The sequence below is a fragment of the Pan paniscus genome, chromosome X, assembly GCF_029289425.2.
Source record: "Pan paniscus chromosome X, NHGRI_mPanPan1-v2.0_pri, whole genome shotgun sequence".
Taxonomy (NCBI): Eukaryota; Metazoa; Chordata; class Mammalia; order Primates; family Hominidae; genus Pan; species Pan paniscus.
Window position 1 is genome coordinate 32,627,977 of NC_073272.2, and position 12,608 is coordinate 32,640,584.

A 12,608-nucleotide genomic window follows, 5' to 3' on the forward strand; every position below is an offset into this window, starting at 1 on the left:
TTGAGGCTGCAGTGAGCCAAGATCGTGCCACTCACTGCACTCTAGCCTAGGTGACAGAGTAAAACCCTGTCTCAAAAAAAAAAAAAAAAAATTTCAGGTATGTCTCTGAAAATGAGCACCACAGTGAACCATTGTTGTGGTAACCAAACAGATTTTAAAAGGGACAACCCAGGATGTGGGAAACAAGGGGAAGGGAAAAAAATACTGCACATACTATTTAAAAAGTTGTCTTAAAAATTATCTTTGACATTCTATGCATAATTGAACTATAAGATATGGTGGAGGATAACTCAATAGTAGATGAGGGAATTCCCCTATAAAAATATTCCAAGACTGGGCAACATAGCAAGGCCCCATCTCTACAAAAAAAATAAGCTGGGCATGGTGGTGTGTGCCTGTGGTCCCAGCTACTGAGGAGGCTGAGGCAGGAGGATCACTTGAGCCCAGGAGTTGGAGGCTGCAGTGAGCTGTGATCATGCCACTGCACTCCAGCCTGGGTGACACAGTGAGATCTTGTCTCAAAAAATCAGTTAATACATGACTGGGTTTCTGATAGAGACTATGAGAATGCATATAAAGACTTAAGAGACATAATCAATTTCATGTACTCTATTTAGACCCTAATTTGGATAAGCTTGTTAAAAAATCCATGAAACTATTAGAGAAACTTGCCACTGGATATTCAATGTTTAAATTATTGATTTTGATAAGTGTACTTTGCTTATGTTGAAAGTTTATTTACCAGTGAATTGATATGTCTGGGATTTGTTTCCACATAATCTAGGGGGAGGTGGGATGAAAATACGGATGAAAATACAGATGAAATAAGAATGCTTATACATAGATAATTTTGGAAGCTGGGTAATAAATGGGGGATCATTATATCTCTACTTGCATATGCTTGCAATTTTTCATGTATTAAAACAATGTAGTGGAAACGACTTTTTTTTTTTTTTTTGAGACAGTTTCGCTCTGTTGCTCAGGCTGAAGTGCAGTGGCACAACCATGGCTTACTGTGACCTTGACCTCCTGGGCTCAAGGAATCCTCCCACCTCAGCCTTCCGAGTAGCTGGGACTACAGGCCTACGCCACCATGACCAGCTAATTTGTGTATTTTTGAACAGACGAGAGTCTCACTATGTTGCCCAGACTGGTCTTGAACTCTGGGCTTAAGCCTTCCTCCCACCTCGACCTCCCAAAGTGTTGGGATTACAAGCATAAGCCACCGTGCCCAGCCTGGAAATGATTTTGAATTTAAATGTGCTTAATCACTGAAAATGTTACCTACTATAATTCATTTGTGGTAATTTCTGTGTAAAAGCTGTAAAGGTTTACTACAGACCCTAACAAAGTATCAGAACATTATTTGCCTCTGAAATGACAAAGATTTTTTAAAAAAGAAAACTATGTATTCTTTTGTAAATAACATTCTAAAGTGGGATGAAAAGAAGTTCCTAACATATTCCAACAACTTTTATGTAAAACCTGCTTATGTATAATTTTACTAAATTTTCCAATTGGAGTAATGTGCACTTAATACCCCAAATCTAACATTACGTGTTCTAATAAAGGAAGACAAATGTGATGATTACGTTTGAGACAGCATATTTCAGTCCAGAAATATGAGTGCTGACACTAGAACTAATTTGATATTGTAAATTTCTACGCAGAAAAGATGCAGAATGTAGTGTTTGCTTTTAGTTTATTTATTTTGCAGGAATCTTTGACTTTCCGAATATGTACTGTTTGGAGGTACGATACATGCAGAGCCTTTTAAAATGCCTTTGTACAATTTCATCTCAAAATGATTTCATTCACAGCATACACAGAAATCTAAAAGAGACATGGTATTTACAAGATTTAATAAGTTTTTGCTGCTTTAATGAAGAAACTGATCAATTCTTTTACAGTAGGGAAAGAAACATGGACATTGGGTATCATAAATAATTCAGAATTGTTCAGTCTCAAAGTAACTTTTCATGGCTTTAGAATTAAAATTGAGTCATCATTCTATTAATCTCTGAATGCCCAAGCCATGCAGAATCTACTTGTATTAAATATTTGGGGATGCAAATAATACAGGAAAAAAAGTCTGGTGAATGTGAAAACGTCATCAGAATTAACTTTTACAATAGGCAAATACTGTTAATTCTTTCGAAAAGATACAGTAGTGGTGCAACACAGACAGTGCCCGATTTATTCTGATTTTTAAAAGTAACATTTCAGTTGTCATTTTTCTTTCTCTACAGATAGATATACAGACACACACGGTAACATGGACTCATTCAAGGTCTAACAATGGTACAATATTAAAATAATTCAATTTTTAACTATAAAGGGACATCTTCACATTCCAGGATACATCATTGATATTTTTAGAGGACAATTCTTCTATGCCTTATATTCTTTTTGTTTATACTGTCAGAAATACATTACAATTACCTCTTAAAAGACTATATAAAATTGAATTGCCACAGAAGGTTGGATATGAACCCTAGACAACTGTGACAAAGCAATGACAAAATTTAAGGAAACATTGATTTATTTGCATAATTAAAAAGTACTAAAATTGAGACCAGCTCCTTAAAAATTAAACTGCTTATCACACTTCCCATTTCTTCCAGGGAAATAAACAAATTAGCAACACTTTCCCCACCATCATTATTAATTTGCTCTAAAACTACATTTTTACAATGCATTTCTTTGTTTCTTTAAAGCCCCCTGCCTCTACTCTCTTCCAAACAAAGTCAATATCAATTCAAAACATTTTACAATGCTTAAAAAGTTTCTGGCTCCTCTATTACCATTTTAAACTTTTAAAAACTACTCCAAAATTTAAGGGGCAATGTACTTTAACAAAATGGCAAACGTGCTTTCTAAAATCCCAGTTTACAAAATAGCGAAATAATGTAAAATGTATAGTCAGGCCTATATGTTACCAGATACATCAAACTAGTCATTTTAAAGAAACCTCTTACAAGAAACAAGAAGTGCACCAGCTGATCCAGCTGGCACCTCAGCAGCCAGGCATCATCCGATTTATATCCTACCACTTCCATGCCAATTGTCTGTACATACCAACTGACTACAAGATCCTTTTGAAAAGGCATCTTGAAAGTTGGGTGAATTCTTGTTCAAACTGGTCATAGGCAAAAAGCAGTCTACATATGGGACACAGTTAAACATACCAGATTTATCAGTGTCAAGTCATTTTGCCTATTTTAAAACTGAATACAGCCTATGTTGGCATATGAAACTTGTGCACAATTAAAAATTAACATGTACAAAACTTCCTTAAAATCAATCTGATACCGCATACCCCACCCTTTACACCTATCCAATAGACTGTTTTCTCTCTTTTCCTGGCAGGTGAAAACAATGATTGACTAGATATATCACCAAAGGATTGAAACCATGCATCTACTGTATAACAGCTTATTAACCTTGATGTATTTTCATGCAATAGTTTTAAAGTCATCTACATGGTTTTATAAAGCATCAGACTGTTTTCAGACATGCTACTTTCATTCTCAACTGACAACTGCCAAGTTAATTGCCTCCACTTCAGCATATCACTATGAATACTGGTAAACCTTTTAGCTAGGACACCAAGCAGTATATATATATATTTTCCCCTAAATTGTAACTTAAAACCAAGTGGGGTTGACCATCACTAAAGAGATATGAAACCATACAAAGGCAAAGGCATATTACAGAACAGTAGGACGGCTAGACTGTTATTGGAGACAGAGACCAGTGTTACAAAAACCTTTGAAGAACGTTGTTTTGGGGACCATGCTTTTAAGCCCATCTGCTTGCTCACCGTTATTTTCACAGTTTTGCCACAGTTGTTGTGTGAGAGATGTTTTTATCAGTGTTAATTACCATGCTTCCTTTGGGAGACTAGTGGATATATTTTGGGGAATTTTTCACATATGAAAAAAAGTTTTCAAAGCTGTAGGCAGAGTGTGAAATGATTCTGATGGAAAACTATGATGAGTTATTACGCCTTTGGTTTCATTATGCTATTAAGAGCAGCTTGTTTTTCCAGGTCTGCCAGAGATTACTGCTAAATTAGAAGTGGGGGGGGGGTGTAGGGGGGGTTGGGGGAGAAACCTGATGGGAGCGTCTATGGATATTCCTAAGACGATATCCTCAGGTAAAATCCTTTAGGATGGGAGAACCTACTAACTAACTTTATTGCTGTTTATACTCACCAAAATGAGGGGAAGATTCCAAAACTCCAATTCTGAGCTAAGAAGGAACTCCAACAATGGCAGAGACCTTAATGAAATGTGCTATTAAGTTTCCAGCGATGCACCCTAGTGAGTCACATGACTTTATATCTCTTATCCGCACCCTGAAGTTCTATTTCATAAATAAGGAGTGCTTTAAAATGACCTGAACTGCCTGTAGAAACTCAATTGACCTCTAGATACAGTTATGTTAAATTTTAAAAGTTGTTTCAAAGTCCTCTATATTCACCTTTCTCTTAATAATTTTTGACAATCCCTCCTTTCCTAAATAATGCAGTGTGCAACTTTGTCGTTGGCCAACTGTAATTCCCCTCACACTGGTTTATTAACATATGCAAGTAAGTTTTTATTGAACAGTTAATATTGATTTCAGCTAAATTAGGATTATGGCACAAAGTTTTATCTGTGCTGTAAACATCATGAATTTATCACAAAATTGGAAGGAAAAAAAAAAAGGCCCTATGGACTGCAAAAGTTTAAGAACCACAGCTGAGCTCAAGATTTCCAAATGGATTTTGGAATGGACTTGCATTTGGCATACATTCACTGTGCTACTGGCAAAGCGCAGTTTTACGAGAATATCATTTATAAAATCATACTTTGTAAGGACTTGTTATTTTGAAAACCAATGGCCTTAATAAAAACATGCAGTAACTTAAAAAATGCATCTCTTATGTGGCATAAGTAGGTCTTAGTTACCAGTGTTGATAGAGCTCGATGAATCACACTGTACAAGCCAAAGGCATCTTACCACCTCTGATTGTACTTTTAAACAAAGGCATGATATGCCTAGTTCCTGACTGCTACAAATCACATTTTAAAACATTTTGTTTGTGTGCATGTATGTGTGTTGGAAATTACCCCTGAAAAAAGCAGCAATTACAAATACCCTTAATTAATTTGCCCCCCCCCCCAAATATTCTAGGTGCTTTTTCCTGTTGTCCTCTTTAGTAGGAAGCAACGGGAAGAAGCACGGGGAGCCTTGGTTTTCCAGAGAGCGGTGACCAGGTAAGTCTGCTCTGGGAATTCACAGTTTGCATAAACTGTAACATTTCATACTATGATTCAAAGTACTACTTTAAAAAATAAGGGCCACTCAGCAGTAACTTTAACAATTGGGATTCCACCACAGAAGAGCTCTTGACTTCTGTGTGTACATTCTTTCACAGAGTGAATCCTTTCCCAGTTTCAAGTATCCCTTTCTATCTCTCACTCTGTAGTGAGTTAAGAAAGGAGAAAAAAAGACCTCCCCATTTTTCCTTTCGTGAGCACAACGACGACCACAAAGCCATTCCTCCTCCCCGCTGTGCAATCGAAAATGAAAAGGCTGGGTGGATGAATAGAGTCCCGAGGTTTCCTTTTCTTCTGGTAGTGCTCAAAGTTTCACTTTCAACCTGGCGCAGACTTTTCTGAATTCAGGTGTACCGTGGCATCTCGCACTGCTCACAGCGATTTAGTGCTGGGTGGTTAAGAAAGGTGCAGCTATCACAATTCCATGGAGCCCCTTCGTAGTCTTCATCTCGAGGTTGTGTCCGAGGACTTTGTGTGGAGCCAGTTCGATGCTCTGAGGGAGGTTAGGATTAAGGGGGAGGGGGAAGGTAAATAGATTAACCTTTTTCCAAGTATAATCCAAACTGAAAAGAAAAATACCACAAAAATCAAGGGAGGTAATTGCCTACTTTAATATGTAAGCCAATTAGTAAATATATCTACTGGAAATGCATAGTTGAACAGAAAGTTGATCTTTTACTTTGTTCTAATTACTTTTTTTCTGCTATAAGAAGATGGATATATGTCCAGAATAGATTGCCTTCCTAGGTCATTACCTGTAAATAGCGGAGAGTTATGCTTTATTCCAGCCAAATGAAAAAAAAGAGAAATGTTTTATAGCATGTTAAATTCTGTCGCCTCTGTAAGTTTTCCCTGACTTCAGCCCACCTTGACTTTTCCTCTCTATAGTATAATACTATCCACACTATATTAAACATCTGACTAAATGTGTGCCTTCTTCCATGACAACTTAAGCTCTACAATATGCATATGTTTTATATTAATGGTTCATAAATAGCAGTGGCAGTTCATACCAAAGTTTTCCTCAGAATAGTGAAAAGAGAAAGATTCTACAGTTCATTTTTCATAAAGCTAAATTCATTCAGTATAAAAGACTTTTATTCTCATATTCTTTCCTACATTTTTGGCATTAAAAATCCTTCATATATCAGTTTTTAAAAATGCCCATACCTGGCAACCTTATGTTGGTCCCCAGGATTTGAAAAAGATATCCAAACTTACATTCCTCTTAGGTCCTCATTCCCTCTGGCTTTGTGCTCAAAAAAGCTCTTTGCATCTAGAGTTAACCTGTAATTTCTGTCTTTTAGGTCCCTATTGAGACTGAGGTCAATAAACAGGAGACTAAAGATCTCCAGATGGAATTCACCCTGGAATCTGGGGTAACTGGAAATGAGATTAAGATCTGAGGTAAGCAACACCTTTTTAAATAGGTAACAAAAGAAACAGATCTAGGGAAGCTTTGTCAGTTACTATTTTGGGCTAGGCATATCTTCCACTGGAAATGAACAAGCTGACTTCTAGTTTATCAATTTGCCTTATATGACAAATGTTATAACATTCCCCAAGAGGTAAGGAGAACTGAATTTTAGACCCTGAACCTTACCCCAAGGTATGATAATGCTCAGCCTCAAACAGGAAGGTGATCTTAGCCTTAGGATATAACAGAAAATTACTGGGTTCTTCAGCTGCTTCCTATGACTATAAATAGGAGATGGGTTTGTTTCTCTTGCTTGAACTATTGCTTTTTAACTGCCATTATCACCCACCTTGTGTCTTTTGGCTCATGACTCCAAAACATGTAGATTTAATACAGTTTTCTTTTTTGTATCATATGGAGGAATAAAGCCTTCGGTTGGAGGAAAAATGTTTACTATGCCATTTTCTTTCTTTCTTTTTTTTTTTTTTTTGAGACGGAGTCTTGCTCTGTTGCCCAGGCTGGAGTGCAGTGGCGTGATCTCGGCTCACTGCAAGCTCCGCCTCCTGGGTTCACGCCATTCTCCTGCCTCAGCCTCCTGTGTAGCTGGGACTACAGGTGCCCGCCACCGCACCCGGCTAATTTTTTGTGTTTTTAGTAGAGACAGGGTTTCACCGTGTTAGCCAGGATGGTTCGATCTCCTGACCTCGTGATCCGCCTGCCTTGGCCTCCCAAAGTGCTGGGATTACAGGTGTGAGCCACTGCGCCCGGCCTACTATGCCATTTTCAGAAAAGGACCTCTTTTGTCTTTACCTTTTAAAAGAACAATATGCCCAAAAACGTAACACTTAAAAAAAAATTCGTATCTTACTGTTGCTGGTTTTTAATAGACATGCTCTAAAAACTTAATGTTGCTGTAAGTGTAAAATATACATCACATTTCAAAGACTTAGTATAAAAAGGATGTAAAACATCTCACTGATAATTTTATATTGATTTCATATTGAAATAATATTTTGTATATACTGAATTATATAAAAATATATTAAAATTTGGCCAGGCACGGTGGCTCACGCCTGTAATCCCAGCACTTTGGGAGGCCGAGGCGGGTGGATCACGAGGTCAGGAGATCGAGACCATCCTGGCTAACACGGTGAAACCCCTAAAAACACAAAAAATTAGCCGGGCGTGGTGGCAGGCACCTGTAGTCCCAGCTACTTGGGAGGCTGAGGCAGGAGAATGGTGTGAACCCAGGAGGTGGAGCTTGCAGTAAGCCAGGATAGCACCACTGCACTCCAGCCTGGCCTAAAGAGCAAGACTCCGTCTCAAAAAAAAAAAAAAATTAATTAATTTCATCTTTGATACTAGAAAATTTTAAATTGTATATGTGGCTTGCATTATATTTCTACTGGACAGCACAGCCTTAGAAACTCGGTAATGTTTTTAAAGCAAAAAATAAAGGTATGGTTTTACTTATAATTCTACATGGATTAACGTGTCTTTGGACATTCTGCACAAACTCTGGACACACAAGTACAAACCATCTGCAGCTGCTGCCTGGGTGTCATGGATGTCTGCCTGTACTTTGGAGGTCACGCTAATTCTTCGGGCTTTTCTCTCAATTGTGCAGGGGTCTGAGGAGTCTGCATAAAAATAAACAATGCCAGAAAGAAGTGATCCAGTCTTTCAACTGCAAGAGTGAACAGGCTCACAAGATCTTTCAAGCAACCCACACAGCTGAGTGCATTTACCCTACCTATTACTTCATGTTACCTTTAGCAAGGGCAGGCACCATATTTAATACTGCTTTTACAACCTATACAGAGCAGTGGTTCTTACAACTTTTTCCATCTTCTCCAGTTACATCTTCTCCCATTACTTAGAACAAATGCCCTATTTCACTGTTTTCTACTTTTTAATGGATTAGGGGTACAAACTCAGTGATAGCAAATAAATGTCAATGTGAAAGCAAAATTTGGGATATTTTACTTTAGCAATTATCTGATTAAGCAATAATTATTTAAAAATTATTTTAAAATTATGGGCACTATCCATACAGTAAGGCTATTATAATGATGAAATGTGATGAAAATGACAGGATTTTTTTTTGTTTTGTTTTTGTTTTTTTGAGACAGGGTCTTGTTCTGCTGTCCAGGCTGGAGTACAGTGGCACAATAATGGCTCACTGCAGCCTTGATCTCCTGGGCTCAAGTGATCCTCCTGCCTCAGCCTCCCAAGTATCCAAGACTACAGGTGCATGCCACTACCACGCCCAGCTAATTTTTTAAATTTTATTTTTTGTAGAGACAGGGTCTCTTGCTATGTTGCCCAGGCTGGTCTCAAACTCCTGGCCTCAAGTGATCCTCCCACCTCAGCCTCCCAAAGTGTTGGTATTACAGGCAGGAGCCACTGTGTCTGGTGGATTTTTAAAAAATAGCAGTACTTGAAAAATCAGAACCAACTCGATATAATAGTATATACTGACAACCACGTGCTCCCAAATCATTTCCTGAATTCCAATTACCTATGTGTGCAGAAGCCCAGCAGACACTTTGCAACAAAGACAAGAACTGTAGGCATCCTAATATCTTGCTAGAAAATTGTTTCTATAAATTTATAGTTTATTAGTAAGCAACCCTTTGGATTAAAAATGAAAAATGGCAGCCTTTATATTATTTGCCCTTAGGAACCAAAGAAAGATCTTGCATTTTCTAATGAATTCTGAGCCCACAGTACAACTCATCTTTGGAAATCACTGCTCCAGAATCCAAAGCATGGTGCTCAGGTACTTAAATACTCCATTGTCTGAGTAAACAAAAGCAGAGTGAATGTCTCCTTAAGGCTCCAAAGAATAAGGTAAAGTTCTGTTTCTTAGATTTGCAAAGTACTTCTATCGAGTCACATACCTTATCTCACTAACTCTTACAACCTTTGGAGTATTTGGCTGGATTGTCCCTCTATGGTGCTCAGATTGAGTTTGAACAAGGTCAGGTGGCCAAGATGACCAGGACCAGTGCTCAGATCGTGGGACACCAAGGTCAGTGTGCTTGCTTGCTTACTGATGAAGGTTGGGGAAGCTTTCTAAGCCCACTGAAGAGCACACATACACACTGTATTGTTTAACTACAAAGTCCAATCTACCACTGTTATGAGTTACTAATAAGGGTTGGGAGACATTCTAAGCCCGCTGAAGAGCACGTACACACTGTATTGCTTAACTACAAAGTCCAATCCAAAAAGGCTTGTTTCTCTGTCTCTTTCTCTCTCTTTCCTTCTGTCTCCCTCACATTCTTTAATTATCACACTTACAATTCAGATAAACTATATTAATTACACTTGGATTTCTGGTACATATCTGTAATAACTCCAAGACATTTATTTATTCGAACCAATAAACCTATTCTACCAGTAATTTGTGTTTTACTGGTTTATCTTTTTTCTTTTTGTATTTGAGTGGCCTGCAATAGCAGGCCAATCTGTGCTAAACTATATGTACTTTTAGAAAACGCCGATTTAGTTTCAAATACAAAATGAGAATCTGCAAGTGCTTAATGGAAAACAAACTTGATTTTATGGAGAAAACTGAATAGCTTTTATAAATTTGTGATGAAAGGCTTACCAAAAAATTATAGAATTTAATCAAGTTCTACTGTTTCTAAGTTTTAACAGAAGAAGATAAAAAACGGGTTAAAGACAATTTGGCATATAATAGAACCATTTATACTTTCACCAATAATATATATTATTATAGAATTACAACTACTAAATTTCTAAAATAGAAATTCATTTATAGTGAAGATGACTGAGATGGCTTCCTAGTCTATTTTTTATTAGAAGTGTACATATGTAGAATATTAAACTGCTTGGGGTAGGAGTCATGTTTTCCCTGTGTAACATCAAGCATCTATCTACATAATTGAGCTACGCATTGAGCATTCAATACATATTTAAGAAATTTTAACCGAAATCCCATTATAACTAACTCTAAGGGACTATCAGTTTTTGCAAATTGTGTTTGAGTTAAATGAGTCATAGAAAAGAGTCTTTCAGACCAGGAACAGTGACTTATGCCTGTAATCGCAGCACTTTGGGAGGCTGAGGCAGCAGGATCGCTTCAGCCCAGGAGTTTGAGACCAGCCCGGGCAACATGGCGAAACCCTGTCTCCACAAAAAATACAAAAATTAGCCGGGCGTGGTGGTGTGCGTCTGTAGTCCCAGCTACTCAGGTGGCTGAGGCAGGAGGATGGCTTGAGCCTGGGAGGTCGAGGCTGCAATGAGCTATGATCATGCCACTGCACTCCAGCCTGGGCGACAGAGCGGGACCCTGTCTCAAAACAAAAACAAACAAACAAAGTCTTTTTAGTGTAAAGGTACTTGTAGAGCACTAGATGAAGCTTGATATTAATGGGACCACATCATGGAATATTAATGCAAGCCTTATTCAATGCCCAGCCAAGGAGGATACCAAACAGGAACCTCCCACCTCGAATACATGGTGTTGGTCCCAAAGACAGAAGGCAAAATGACATCTTTTTTTTTTTTTTTTTTTGGAGACAGCATCTTGCTCTGTCACCCACGTTGGAGTGCAGTGGTGTGATCTCGGCTCACTGCAACCTCCACGTCCCAGGTTCAAGTGATTCTTCTGCCGCAGCCTCCCAAGTAGCTAGGATTACAGGTGCACGCCACCATGCCCAGCTAATTTTGGTATCTTTAGTAGACACGGAGTTTCACCCTGTTGGACAGGCTGGTCTCAAACTCCAACCTCAAGTGATCCTCCCTCCCTCCCAGGCCTCCCAAAGTGCTGAGATTATAAGCATGAGCCACAAGGCTGGCCTCAGAATGACATATTAACATGAACATCACCATTGCTAGAAAACCACAATCTGACTATACAGGATCCTGGCAGCAGATCCATCTCATTACCCCAGGAAAATTTCTTGATATTTCTTTTTTCATGGTCTTTCATATATATATTCCTTTGTCAAGTGTCTGTTCAAGTGTTTTACCCTTTTTTATTGAGTTGTCTTTTTATTACTGTGTTGTAGAAATTCTTTGGATACCATCCTTCATCAGATACATATTTTACAAATATTTTCTCCTGGTCTGTGGTTTGCCTTTTCATTTTCTTAATAGTGTCACTTGATGAGCAGAAGTGTAAAACTTTAATGAAGACTAATTTATCAATTGTTTTTCTTTTTATTGCTTCCTGTGACCTGTCCAAAAACTTTTATACCTAAATTGCAAAGATATTCTGTTCTGGAAGCTTTATAGTTTAACTTTTATACTTAGGTGTATGAGCTATCTCAAATTTTTGTGTATGATGTGAGGTAGAGATCAGACTGTGTGTTTCTTCCACATGGATATCCAGTTCTTCCAGCTCTGCCTGTTGAAAAAAATGTTCCTTTGTCTATTGGTTGCTTTGGTGCTTTTGTCAAATATCAAATGACAGTGTGACTGGTATAAACCTGGGCTCCCTATTCTGTTCCAGTGATCTATTTGTTTATTCCTATACCAATATCACACTGTGGTTATTGTAGCTTTATAGTAAGTCCTGAAGTTGGTTAGTCTAAGACTTTTTTTTTCTTTTTGGAGACAGCCTGTCACCCAGGCTGGAGTATAGTGCTGCAATCACGGCTCACTGCAGCCTCAACCTCCTGGGCTCCAGCAATCCTACCGCCTCAGCCACCAGAATAGCTGGGACTATAGGTGAGGCTGCAATGAGCTATTTTTAAATTAGCTCTACACTAACACACTTTTCATACACTTTTAATTACACCATGTCTGGCTAATTTTTAAATTTTTTTTTGTAGATGAGGTCTATGTTGCCCAGGCTAGTCTCGAACTCCTGAGCTCAAGTGATCCTCCTG

General features: G+C 38.2%; 1 protein-coding gene across 8 annotated transcripts in view; it reads right to left on the bottom strand.

Moving 5' to 3' along the window:
* Positions 1 to 1,687: 1,687 nt before the first annotated feature.
* The window catches only part of TAB3 (TGF-beta activated kinase 1 (MAP3K7) binding protein 3), a 61,340-nt gene continuing 50,419 nt past the window's right edge, over positions 1,688 to 12,608 (bottom strand). For 2 of the 8 annotated variants that reach the window (XM_008970949.4, XM_003817704.4), the window contains 2 exons: positions 8,283 to 8,384; positions 1,688 to 5,820 (listed from right to left, as the gene is read on the bottom strand). In XM_008970949.4, coding sequence (XP_008969197.1) covers positions 5,672 to 5,820; positions 8,283 to 8,384 — 251 coding nt within the window. In that variant the 3' untranslated portion in view covers positions 1,688 to 5,671. The other 6 variants (XM_055106294.2, XM_055106293.2, XM_008970950.4 and 3 more) reach the window with 5 other exon arrangements.